We start from the raw sequence: 13,166 nt of genomic DNA, 5'->3' as shown, positions 1-13,166 counted from the left end.
ACATATCAATATTTTAAACATATAGGAAAAAAGAGAACTAGCACAGTAAACACATGATTTTGTAGATGCTATGACTTGGGGTAAGGCTGAGTTTAAAAAAAAAAAAAAGTGGATTTAAAATAGGTTTTTAAAAACATTACGTAAACTCAAAATGGATTAAAGACCTGAATGTAAGGCCAGACAGTTTAAAACTCTTACAGGGAAGGAAACTCTCTGGCACAAATTGCAGCAGTATCTTTTTTGACCCATCCTCTGGAGTAATTCAAGTATAAACAAAAATAAACAAATGGGATCTAATTTAACTTAAAAGTTTCTGCACAGCAAAGGAAACTATAAACAAGACAAAAAGATAACCCTTAGAATGGTAGAAAATATTTGCAGATGAAACAATTGACAAATGATTAATCTCCCAAATAAACAAAAAGTTCATGTAGCTCAATATAAAAAACAAACAACCCAATCAACAAATGGACAGAATACTTAAATAGACATCTCTCTAAGGAAAACATATAGATGGCCAACAAATACATGAAAAGATACTCAACATCACCAATCATTAGAGAAATGCAAATCAAAACTACAATAAGGTATCTCCTCACACAGGTCAGAATGGCCATCATCAAAAAAATATACAAATAATAATGCTAGAGAGGATGTGGAGAAAAGGGAACCCTCTTGTATTGTTGGTAGGAATGTAAATTGATATAGCCACTATGGACAATAGTATGGAGGTTCCTTAAAAAACTAAAAACAGAACTATCATATCACTCAGCAGTCCCATTATTGGGCATATACCCTGAGAAAACCATAATTCCAAAGACACATACAATTCAATGTTCATTGCAGCACTATCACAATGCCAGGACATGGAAGCAATCTAAATGTCCATCAACAGGGGAATGGATAAAGAAGATTTAGTACATATATACAATGAAATATTACTCAGCCATAAAAAAGGACTGAAATTGTGCCATTTGCAGAGCTGTGGATGGACCTAGAGACCGGTGTAAAGAATGAAGTAAATCAGGAAGAGAAAAACAAATATTGTATATTATTAATGCACATATGTGGAATCTAGAAAAATGGTATAGATGATTTTATTTGCAAAACAGAAATAGAGAAACAGATGTAGAGAACAAACATGGATACCAATGGGGGTGGCATGAAATAAATTGGGAGATTGGTATTGACATGCATACACTATTGATACTATGTATAAAATAAATAATAACCTACTGTATACCTCAGGGGACTCTGCTCAGTGCTCTGTGTGACCTCAGTGGGAAGAAAATTCAAAAAAAGAGGAGATATATGTAAACATAAAAGCTAACTCACTTTGCTGTACATTAGAAACTAACAATAAATTAATAAAAAGCAAAAATATTAAGAAAATAAGGATTCAAGTGATATGCATTTGAGGCAAATATATTAAAGATGTTTTCCAAAGTACTGATGGTAGAAAAACACTGGTATGAAGTAATAAAGGAGCAAATGCTCTCATATTTGTGTCAATGCATTATTGGGGTCTATAAATCAGGAACTGGGTAACATGAATCTCAATCTACCAAAAAAATAGTTTGAACATCTGGATCATGTCAAGTTTGCTTTGGTCTTGGAATGTAGGAGCCTTGGAATGGAAACTCAGAAAAATCACCAAGAATATTTCAATAGGACTTCCTCGATGGTTCAGTGGTAAAGAATTCACCTGCCAATGCCAAAGCCATGGGTTCAATCCTTGGTCTAGGAGGATCAGACATGCCGCATAGCAACTAAGCCTGTGGGCCACAACTACTGAGCCCATGACCTGGAGCCCAGGACCTGCAACTACTGAGCCCACACACCCTAGAGTCCATGCTCCACAAAAAGAGAAGGGACCTCAATGAGAAGCCCACGGACCCCAGCTAGAGAGCAGCCCTTGCTCACTGCAACTAGAGAAACGCCCACACAGCAACGAAGACTCAGCACAACCATAAATAAATAAATAAATAAAATTATTAAAAAAGAATATTTCAATATATTACATTTGACTAGGAGGACATGAAACAGAAGCTGATGATCAAACTCACGTGTAGTGCAAAACACACGTCAAAAACTACCTTTAAGATTATTTTTAATAATAAAATTATTACTCAGTAATACTTACTTTCCTTTTTTAATCGTGTTCCTACCAAGCAATGGATCAAGGACTGGATCTATTGTTTCCTCAAGGTTTTCAATTAAGAGGACATCTCCAAAGGCCAAAGCAGTTTCAATGTCATTCAAAAACCTTAAAATTGAGTCAGAATCAAGAAAAATGTAAATAAGCATAGGAAAAGTATTCAAAATTATTTATGCTCAATTATATTTAGTTTAATGCAAATATTGAGAAGACTGTTTTATAAAGTAGTATTTTCTTCAACTAAAATACATGGAAATTAAAGATTAGATTGAGATAAATTTCAGTTATATGTTCCAAAATGAAATTCAGTAATGTGAACTAATAAGTCCATGTGTAAATTACTTTTGACAATAATCATGGTTAAAATAAATAGAACCCACCCAAACACAAATCACTCCAGTATTCTTGCCTGGAGAATCCCCATGGAACAGAGGAGACTGGCGGGCTACAGCCCATGGGGTCACAGAGAGTTGGACATGACTTAAGTGACTTAGCATGCACCCAAACATTATAAATTTAAATTATTTCAACAGGTCCTCTTGAAAAAAATTCAAATTAAATGCTTTGTGGTTTTATCAAATTTTCATTTTTTTAAACATTTAGATTCAGTCATGTAGAGAACTATCATTGGATTCCATTGCCACTTTCCAAAAATAGTCTTTTGCCTTTAAAAATAATTTCCTCCAAGTATTCAGATAAGCAAGGAGACCATTTATCTGCACAACTGCAGACATTCCTTATTTCATTTTACATGTCAAAAAATGATGGAGGGGTAAAATGAAGTATAAGTCAGTCTAAAATTATTTATTTGGCATTAACTGAAGACCAACTATATGCAAGACAGCTCTGTACTTATCAGAAAATACTGTCATGCCAACCAAGTGACAGAAAATCTCAGAGCAGATTCAGTTCTCAAAAGTGATATGCAAAACTTGACTAAAAAAATTATCTTCAGGCACTCGACCTCGGGAATTGAGCTGTGTTAGAGCTCCACTGTAGGCAAAGTACGTATTCAGCAATGTAACTGGAAACCTCATTAAGCCTATAGGGGCAGTTGACAATTCTTGGGTTACCATATGCCAAAGTCCTAAAGAAGGATTATAATGCATCATATTTCCATTCTTGGCCGTAGGAAAATTTTCCTCTCACATGCAGTGTGTTCTAACCTTCCAACTAACTTCTTCAGGTAAATGGATGCACACCACCCAATGTAAACTCAGAGATCCTTTATGTGAGTAGGCAGGTAAAGAAGTTGTACCAAATTATCACATTCCAAAGTGGCAGAGAGGTCTAAGAAATGCCAGGACTTGGTAAAACTGAAACCCATTTCCAGCAGCTCAACAGAGAATCAACCCTTCAGATTTCACATACCCTTTCTGGCCCAAGTGTGTGACTTTCAGGTCAGTCCCATACTTGTTCTTGATCCACTTAATCCCTTGCTGCTGAGGGTCGATCATCAGGGGCCAGCGCTCACAGTGCGTCAGGATAGCGGCGTTCTCCGTGGACATCCTGTCACTGGGCAGTCCTTCGTTATTCCACGTGGCAGTGGTGGCATCGTCCGTCAACATGGCAATCACGTCCAGGCCTTCAGTTATTGGGATGGAGACCTTGAGAACCAGAGTCAGGCAATAAACTGCCAGAGTAGCAGGACATGACGGACAAGAAAATAGACCAAAGCCAAGAGAACACATGCGGATTCTCCTCCAACTCTCAAAAGCCAAATAAAACCCTCATCACAAAATACAACTCAAGCCAGTAAGTCTAGGGTTTATCTCTCAGAATTTTGTCAACTGCAGCATTCAACGTCTGATTTGTTACTGCATCTGTCTGGCTTCAAGTGAAAGGGACTTCACCCTCTATACACACCTACAGCAACCCCAACAAGGCGAGTGTGAATTCAGACTCCAGGAAGTAAGGCAGGACAACAGAAATGTATTCACCCAATGGAGGAATCACCCCACATCTGCAATACTAAAGTGCACTCTTTTGCTCAGGCATTTCATCTTTTTCTGTAGATCAACACTACAGAGAGATGACTTCTCTGTCTGAGGTGGCTTCATGGAATGTATTCAGTCCACTGGCACTCCATCAGCCTGTGGTTGCCCAGCAACCTTGACTCAGCCTCTCCTCTGAGAGGGGACTGTCTTCAGTGTGACAGTGAAAAAGTAAGTGTTAGCCGCTCAGTCGTGTTGATTCTTTTTGACCCCATGGACTGTAGCCCCCTCTCTGTCCATGGAATTCTCCAGGCAAGAATACTGGAGTGGCTTTTAGTTCTTAACTTCTAGTTAATACAAACAATTTGAAACAACTGGAGGCTTAAGATAACATTAATTTTTAAAGCTATAAGGAGTAACAGAAGGTACACATACAGATCTTATATCTGAATTCAATAGTTTGCATTGCTTGAGCACCTACTGTGTACATAGCACAGTGCAGGGGATGAAAGCTAGTCTCCCCTTTTTAATGGCTACTTTAACCTACTGGGTTGGCCAAAAAGCTCATTTGAGTTTTTCTATGTTACAAAAAAATGCTGAAGGAAATTTTTGGCCAACCCAATAGTAGGCGAAACAAAGCAGGTAACTCACACTAAAGAATATCATGCTGCTACTGCTGCTAAGTCACTTCAGTCATGTCCAACTCTGTGCGACCCCATCCCTGGGATTCTCCAGGCAAGAACACTGGAGTGGGTTGCCATTTCCTTCTCCAATGCATAAAAGTGAAAAGTGAAAGTGAAGTTATATCATAAATACTGTAAAATACTTTGAGACTTAAAATTTTAGAAACAAAGTTTATGATATTTGCTTTACAGTATTATGTTCAAATAGGCAGGTATTTGTATGACTACACAGAAAATTTTTTCATCAAAAAAATCTAATGGTTACAATATGATTATCACTTTCACAGTAAGTTTTAACCTAAGTTTACACTGGGGAAAATAATCCTCAATTCATATATATCTTTTTAATCCACTCTTCTTTGCAGAATTCCTTGAAGGAGTATGCAGAAAAGAATATTAGTTCAGAAACCAAGAGTAAACAGGGAGTCCAAAGTCAGCCTAGAAAAGTCAGTATCTAATTGCTTCATTAAAGAGTGCAACATGCTGTCAGTCAAGATGGAGCTTAAAAAAAAGAGTGGGGGAGGAAAAAGGCTCCCTTCTTAAGAAGCTTTTATTAGAGAGAAGCAGGCTGGAAGGAAGCACACGCCCTGAGCCAAGACAGACTAATCCTAACACCGAATGCCAATCCTCTGGGAACTGATCACGCGGCGTATTTCAAAGGATAAAAGGGAACTTCCTGATGAGGTTAAGACTCCCAGTTAACAGAACAAGTGATATTTGTAAGGTTTTAAGTGTTTACAAAATTTACTTATATATATTTGCTCTGTTCCTTGCCTCACTTAATTCTTCCAGGAGTTCTGCAAAGTAGGTCTCTCCCTCCCTCTTTTTTGCTTAGGACACTGAGTTAACTCCATGTATAGTAATTCCATGTACTTGTCTGTCTATAAACTGCTAGGTCAGATTAATGAGTGGAGTGCAAATGCCTCCTTGAACTTGGCCATGTCTTCATTTGTCTGCCCAGCAGATGATGGCTTTGGATGGAAACAATTTTGGGTAACAATTTTACCTGTACCCTCAAGGTCACATATGCCCACTGTCCCTGTCCTTTTCAGTTACCACCCCTTGCCATCCTCCAATCTCATGGCCCCATTGCAGCACTTCCTGACAACTGTTCCCACAGCTCTTGTGGCCTCCTAGTCTTATTTGGGTCAAACGCTCTTGCTTTCTCCCTCTACCTGCTTGTCTCAACCCAAACCCAGCTCTTTCCTAGGACATAGCCTCTCAACCCCAGGCTGTATATTAGAATCACATGAGAGCTTTCAAAGCTACCAATACCACCCCATCTCTAATGATTCAACTTCAACTGGCATCAGTATGTTTTAAAAGTTCACTCCCACATGATCTTAAATATGAAGCTGGAGTCCAAGAACCACTGCCCTAGTGTCTCCTTTTCCTTGAGGGCTTTCTCAAGTAGATTGTCCATTTTCTTAGTATTCCCATTACTGAAAAAGCACGTGGGGGTAACAGTGGTCACTCTTCTTACTCCCCTGCACATCGTCCCAAGACCCCACAGCTCTTCTATCCTTAAGTAAAAAGTGACACATTTGAGGCTCATGGAGTCCAGCGATACACTCCTCTATGTGTCCCTGTCATCCTAAAGCCTTAGCTATTGGTCCTTCTCATTTTCCAAGTTTGGCTGCCGATCTGTGACAACCTCAGTGCTCATGGACATGTCGAATCCACTCTCCAGCCTTGACATCCTTCATGAGAAAGCTCTGCCTTTCCTTTCCACTCTAGCATTCTGGAGGAAGAGGCAGGGGGAGAGAAAAATACCAGAACCAGCTGGGACAAGCACCCCAAACCTTGCCTCCCTTGCACATCCTCCACACTCACAAATGCTGATATGTTTTGGCAGGGTACTATACTATATCCTTTTTTTAAAATTAATTAAAAATTTTTGGGGGCAAGTCACAGCATGTGGAATCTTGGTTCCCTAACTAGGGACTGAACCTATGCCCCCTGCAGTGGAAACTCGGTCTTAACCACTGGGCCACCAGGCAAGTCTGCCTGCCTCCTTCTTTACATGAGAGATGCTGTTCCAGACCTTATAATACTCTGAAATTATTTCATTATTGAGACCTAAACTTCTAATACCCAATTCTTTAACCATGATTATCTATACCTCTTCTCATACCTCTGAATATAATATTTACTCTTACCAACAGTATTAAGACATCAGGTCCTTTATCCACCACATATTTTTCACTGTGGCAAAATAACTGTATTATAAAATTTGTCATCTTAATCATTTTGACGTGTACAGTTATAGTAATACTACTCCAGTAATAGTAAGTGCATTCACACTGTTGTGCAATCACCATTACAATCCATCTCCAAAATTTTTTCACCCTCCCAAGCTGAAACCCATACTCATTAAACAATAACTCCCATTATTCACCCCCTCCAGCACCTAGCAACTACCATGATACTTTCTTTTTCTATGAAACTGACTGTTCTAGGTACGTCATATAAGTGGAATCACATAATATTCGTCCTTTTATGACTGATTTATTTCCCTTGGCATAACATCTGTGAGATTCATCCATGTTGCAATGTGTCAGAATTTCCTTCCTTTTTAAGACTGAATAATATTCCACTGTATGTATATGCCACATTTTCTTTATCCATCCGTCTGTTGATGGACATCTGGATTTCTTCCACCTTTTGGCTATTTCTGAAAAAGGCTGTTGTGAACAAATGTAGACTTACCTGAGCTCTTGCTTTTATTTTCTTCGGCTAGTGGATTCCCCAGCCAGGTTGGATTATATGGTAGGATTATATAGTAATTCTATTGAGAAACTGTACCGTATATTTAACCACTAACTTTCAACTAAACTCACATCTCTGCCAAAGCTAAAATAGAACCTTCTATTCCTTAATTGTTCTGACTGTCACATTAACTTCCCTGCCTTCTTTTCCTTCTGGCTTATCTGCCTATCAACCTGTATACCCTGGCTGAAGTAACACACTCCTGTCCTCTCCTTTTGGTCCCAGACTGGGTATTGCTGATGAAAGCTTTATTACTGTGACTACAAATTTATCTTTTCCAAATTCTACTTTGGCTTCTCAAAGTTGCTTGGCAAGACTTTAACATCTATTCTCTGATCGCCTTCAATGGATACTTTTTGATGTTTTTGCCATTCTCCTTGCAAACATTCTCCTCATTTCAATTTTCTTATCTTTGGCTGATTAGCACTGCAATTTCCTGCTTCCTGAAGAGAAGAGAGACCAGCAGCTACAACTACAACTTTCTATCAGCATCTCTGCTCGCCTATGTCCCCTTTTCTCCTCTTCCCTCCAATTTAGTTCAAGGAGTCTTGCTTCTTCTACCTGAAAGTCATTCCCTTTTCCTCTATTCTTATCCCTTCTTCCCAGTTCCTGATGGATCAGACCACTTCCCTGTTTTATCATCAGTAATTCCTTTTCCATTCCTTCTCTGGAAGACTAGAAACATGTTCTAGTTTGACTCATGCAAAAAAAAAAAAAGAAACCCGTCACTTAGCTTCATATCTCAACCAGGCGCTTCTGTTTATCCCCTTCTCTTCAAAGCAAATTCCTACAAGAACAGCCTGTCTTTTCTGCCTACTTCCTGTGTAACTCAGTGTGATCAGCTTCTGGCTCATTACACCCTGGGGGGCAGAAAAGACTTGCATACTTCCAAGTCTGGTGACACTTTTAGTTCCTACCTATTCTCTCACTTGTCTCTATGGCTTTGGCATCACTGATCATCCCCATCTTTATACTCTTACCTCCTGTGATACCACTGTTGCCTTGGGCTTCTCCAGTCTCTGACTGCACCTTCTTCATCTTCCTCAGCTTCCCACTTACATGTCAGCACTGACTCGGCTCACTTCACTCTAAACATCTTCCCTACGTGATCTTACCACGTGTGTAGTTTCAAGAACTATCTACACATCAGTGACTCCCAAATCTCACTCTCACCCAGTAATGCTCTTGTCCAGTTCTCTACTGGTTATTGACACCTGAATGTTTTAGAGACACTTCAAAACCAATCTCTGCATTGTTTCTCCTAAAATGATTTTAATCTGAGGGAATGACACCTGCATATGTTTACTTTCTCCCCATCAACCCTTACATTGTTGCAGCAGCTCTTCTTCCTTGCCTCCTCTGGAATCACTCTCCTGCTTGTCACATTCACTGTCATCACTTTGTTCAATTCACTGCCTTCTGGGCTATCACTCTTAATTAGTAACAAGAGTCTCTTTCCCCTCCAAGTCACTGCTTTTTCGGTGGTCAGTGTGAGCTTTTCAAATGGATAATACTGATCATGTCATAGACCCGTTTAAAATCCTTCAATGACTGCCCATGCCTAGGATTAATTTCACATTTCTTTTCTCAGCTTATTACACGGGGGTTATAATATGGCCCCTCACTGATTCTGTAATGTTTATCTACAATTTCTGATTTATAACTGTATAGTTCATCTACATTTTAAGTTATTTGACATTCTAACACTTAAATCATTTGGAACTCTTTTCATTTCCCATGAAACCATAAAGGAGAGCCCTAACTATATTTCAGCCCAAACAGTTGGTGAGTTGTGATATCACCACTTATTGGATAATCTATTACTTCCCCTACTGATCTGAAATACACACTTAAGCATACATTTATTCTAAAATATGTACTGATAGGCTGGTAGTTTGTCAAAGACTAAATACAGAGTTAGAACTCAGAAAATTCCACTCCTAGGTATATATCAAAGAGAAATAAAATGTGTCCACACACAAAAACTTGTACATGAATAATTTAACTGTTTATAGCCACATTATTCATAATAATCAAAAAGTAGAAACAAGCCAAATGACCATCAATGGATGAATGGATAAATGAAATGTGATATATCCACATTTATATTCAAATAATAAGGAATATTATTCAGTCATAGAAAGGGATAAAATACTGATACATGTTATGTCATGGATGAATCTTAAAAACATGCTAAGTGAAAGAAGTTGGTCATAAAATATCACATATGTTCATTCATATGAAATGTTCAGAACAGGTAAATTTATAGATACATGAACTAGATTAATGGTTATCTATGCCCAGTAAGGATTGGGGGATTGTGGGTGACAGCTAATGGGTATGGGGTTTACATTGAGAATGGTGAAATGCTCTAGAATTGACTGTGATGAGAGCTGCACAGTTGTGTGAATACACTAAACACCACTGAATCATATGCTTTAAATGGATGAATCATAAGGTGGATAAGTTATCTCTCAATGAAAAAAAAATACTGAACATCTACAATGTTCCAGGCACCTTTCTAGGACTGAGTAGTGAACAAAATACACAGAATACTTGCCTCCATGGATCTTACATTTTTTCTGCGGGAGAGGAAAGATGTTAACCATAACAAAGCAATGTATTAGCAAGTAATAAATGCTATAATGGAAAAAATACAGTAGAATGAGGTATGCTGAGGGATAAAGGTTGTAATCACATCTAGGAATTTGTAGTATTCTTGCTTTGAGACACCCATGCACAGTATGAAAAGGTGAAAAGATATGACACCGGAAGAGCAGCATGCCAGGTTGATAGTTGTCCAATATGTTACTGGAAAAAGTGGAGAAATAACTCCAAAAAGAATGAATAGGCTGAGCCAAAGTGTAAATAATGCCCAGATGTGGATGTATTTGGTGGTGAAAGTAATGTGTCTGATCCTGTAAAGAATAATATTGTATAGGAATCTGGAATGTTATGTCCATGAATCAAGGTAAATTAGTGGTCAAACAGGAGAAGGCAAGAGAGAACACCAACATTTTAGCAATCAGTGAACTAAAATGGATGGGGACGGGCAAATTTAATTCAGATGACAATTATATTTACTACTGTGGGCAGGGATCCCTTAGAAGGAATGGAGTAGCCCTCAAAAACAACAAAAGAGTCTGAAACAGTGTGTGCTTAGTCGTTCAGTCATGTCCTACTCTGCGACCCTGTGGGTTGTAGCCCATCAGGCTCTTCTGTCTACGGGATTCTCCAGGCAAGAATACTGGAGTGGGTTGTCATTTCCTCCTCCAGATGATCTTCCCAACCCAGGGACTGAACCCAGATCTCCTGCATTGCAGGTGGATTCTTTATCGAGTAAATATTTATATAGTAAATATTATTTAAAAGTCAAAGCAAAGGCCTATCAGCATTTGGGTGCAATATCAAAAAGGACAAATAATCTAAGTTTGTTTCCAAGATCAACCATTCAACAACATCACAGTAATCCACTTCTATTTCCCAACTACTAATGCCGAAGAAACTGAAGTCCGACGGTTCTTTGAAGACTTCCAAGACCTTCTAGAACTAATATCCAAAAAAGATGTCCTTTTCAGCACAGGGGATTGGAATGCAAAATAGAATGTCAAGCATTACCTGGAGTAATAGGCAAATTTGGCATTGGAGTACAAAGTGAAGCAGGGCAAAGGCTAACAGAGTTTTGCCAAGAGAACACACTGGTCATAGCAAACACCCTCTTCTAACAACATAAGAGAAGACTCTACACACGGACATCACCAGATGGTCAATACAAAAATCAGATTGATTATATTCTTTGCAGCCAAAGATGGAGAAGCTCTATACAGTCAGCAAAAACAAGACTAGGAGCCGACTGTGGTTCAGATCGTGAACTCCTTATTGCCAAATTGAGACTTAAATTGAAGAAAGTAGGGAAAACCAATAGACCATTCAGGTATTACCTAAATCAAATCCCTTACAATTACAGTGGAAGTGACAAATAGATTCAAGGGATTATATCTGATAGACAGAGTACCTGAAGAACTATGGACAGAGGCTCACAGCATTGTATAGCAGGCGTGACCAAAACCATCCCCAAGAAAAAGAAATGCTAGAAGGCAAAATGGTTGTCTGAGGAAGTCTTACATATAGCTGAGAAAAGAAGAGACACAAAAGGCAAAGGAGAAAGGGAAAGATATATCCAACTGAATGCAGAGTTTCAGAGAACAGCAAAGAGCAATAAGAAGGCCTTCTTAAGTGAACAATTCAAAGAAACAGAGGAAACCAATAGAATGGAAAAGACTAGAGATCTTTTCAAGAAAATTGGAGATACCAAGGGAACATTTCATGCAAGTATGGGCACAATAAAAGACAGAAACAGTACGGACCTAACAGAAGCAGAAGAGATTAAGAAGAGGTGGCAAGAATACACAGAAGAACTATACAAAAAAGGTCTTAAAGACCCAGATTACCATGAATGTGTGATCACTCACCTAGAGCCAGACACCCTGAAGCGTGAAGTCAAGTGGACTTTAGGAAGCATCAGTATGAACAAAGCTAGTGGAGGTGATGGAATTTCAGCTGAGCTAATTCAAATCCTAAGAGATGATGATGTGAAAGTGCTGCACTCTATATGCCAGCAAATTAGGAATACTTAGCAGTGGCCACAGGATTGGAAAAGGTCAGTGTTCATTCCAGTCCCAAAGAAGATCAATGCCATGTTCAAACTACTATACAATTGCACTCATTTCACAAGCTAGCAAGATGATGCTCAAAATCCTTCAAGCTAGGCTTCAACAGTACATGAACCAAGAACTTCCAGATGTACAAGCTGGATTTAAAAACGGCAGAGGAAACAGAGATCAAATTGCCAACATCCTCTGGATAACAGAAAAAGGAAGGGAATTCCAGAAAAACATCTACTTCTGCTTCATTGACTATGCTAAAGCTTTTGGCTGTGTGGATCACAAGAAACTGTGGAAAATTCTTCAAGAGCTGGGAATACCAGAACACCTTATCTGCTTCCTGTTTGAACAAAGAGTCAGTTGATGGAAGTGAGTAGGGCAACTGTGTCTTAAGTGAAAACACTTCAAGACAAGAGGAAACAGCTAGTGCAAAGGGCCTGAGGCTGGAGCATATGTGGTAAATTCATGGGAGATGGCCCGGTGTGACCAGAGCAGATGAGTGAGGAAAGGAATAACAAAAAGTGAGTTACAGGGAGGTATAGTAGGTCCCCTACACGTGAATGAGTTCTATTTTGAGAGCACATTCATTAGTCCCGTTGGTTCCTAAGTCCTACAAAGTTAGCCTATCTACCCAACTAACACAACTGGCTGGGTAGCACTGTACTGTAATAGGTTTATAATACTTTTCACACAAATGATACATTAAAAAAACACACACAAAAGAAAACATTTTTAATCTTACAGTACCTTGAAAAAGTATAGTAGTACAGTATAACAATTGGTGTACAGGGGCTGGCATCAAGTGAACAGGAAAGAAGAGTTATTGACTGGAGGATGGAGAGGAGGTGGGAGATGGTGGAGCTGAAGGACTGTCAGCAATAGGAGATAGAGAGCAAGCTGCATGCCTGATGTTGATGGAACAAATGGACATTCACATCTTCGAAAGTCTGCAAGTTGA

General features: G+C 38.9%; 1 protein-coding gene across 1 annotated transcript in view; it reads right to left on the bottom strand.

Moving 5' to 3' along the window:
- Positions 1–13,166, bottom strand: part of DNAH11 (dynein axonemal heavy chain 11) — a 385,020-nt gene that overhangs the window by 83,325 nt on the left and 288,529 nt on the right. Inside the window, exons 64-65 of the mRNA XM_043462325.1 lie at positions 3,530–3,765; positions 2,144–2,266 (exon numbers count right to left, since the gene is read on the bottom strand). Coding sequence (XP_043318260.1) covers positions 2,144–2,266; positions 3,530–3,765 — 359 coding nt within the window. The remainder of the gene's footprint in view (positions 1–2,143; positions 2,267–3,529; positions 3,766–13,166) is intronic.

This window comes from Cervus canadensis, chromosome 3 (assembly GCF_019320065.1).
Source record: "Cervus canadensis isolate Bull #8, Minnesota chromosome 3, ASM1932006v1, whole genome shotgun sequence".
Lineage (NCBI taxonomy): Eukaryota > Metazoa > Chordata > Mammalia > Artiodactyla > Cervidae > Cervus > Cervus canadensis.
The sequence above is the reverse complement of the archived record's forward strand: the minus strand, read 5'-3'. Positions and strand labels throughout refer to the sequence as shown.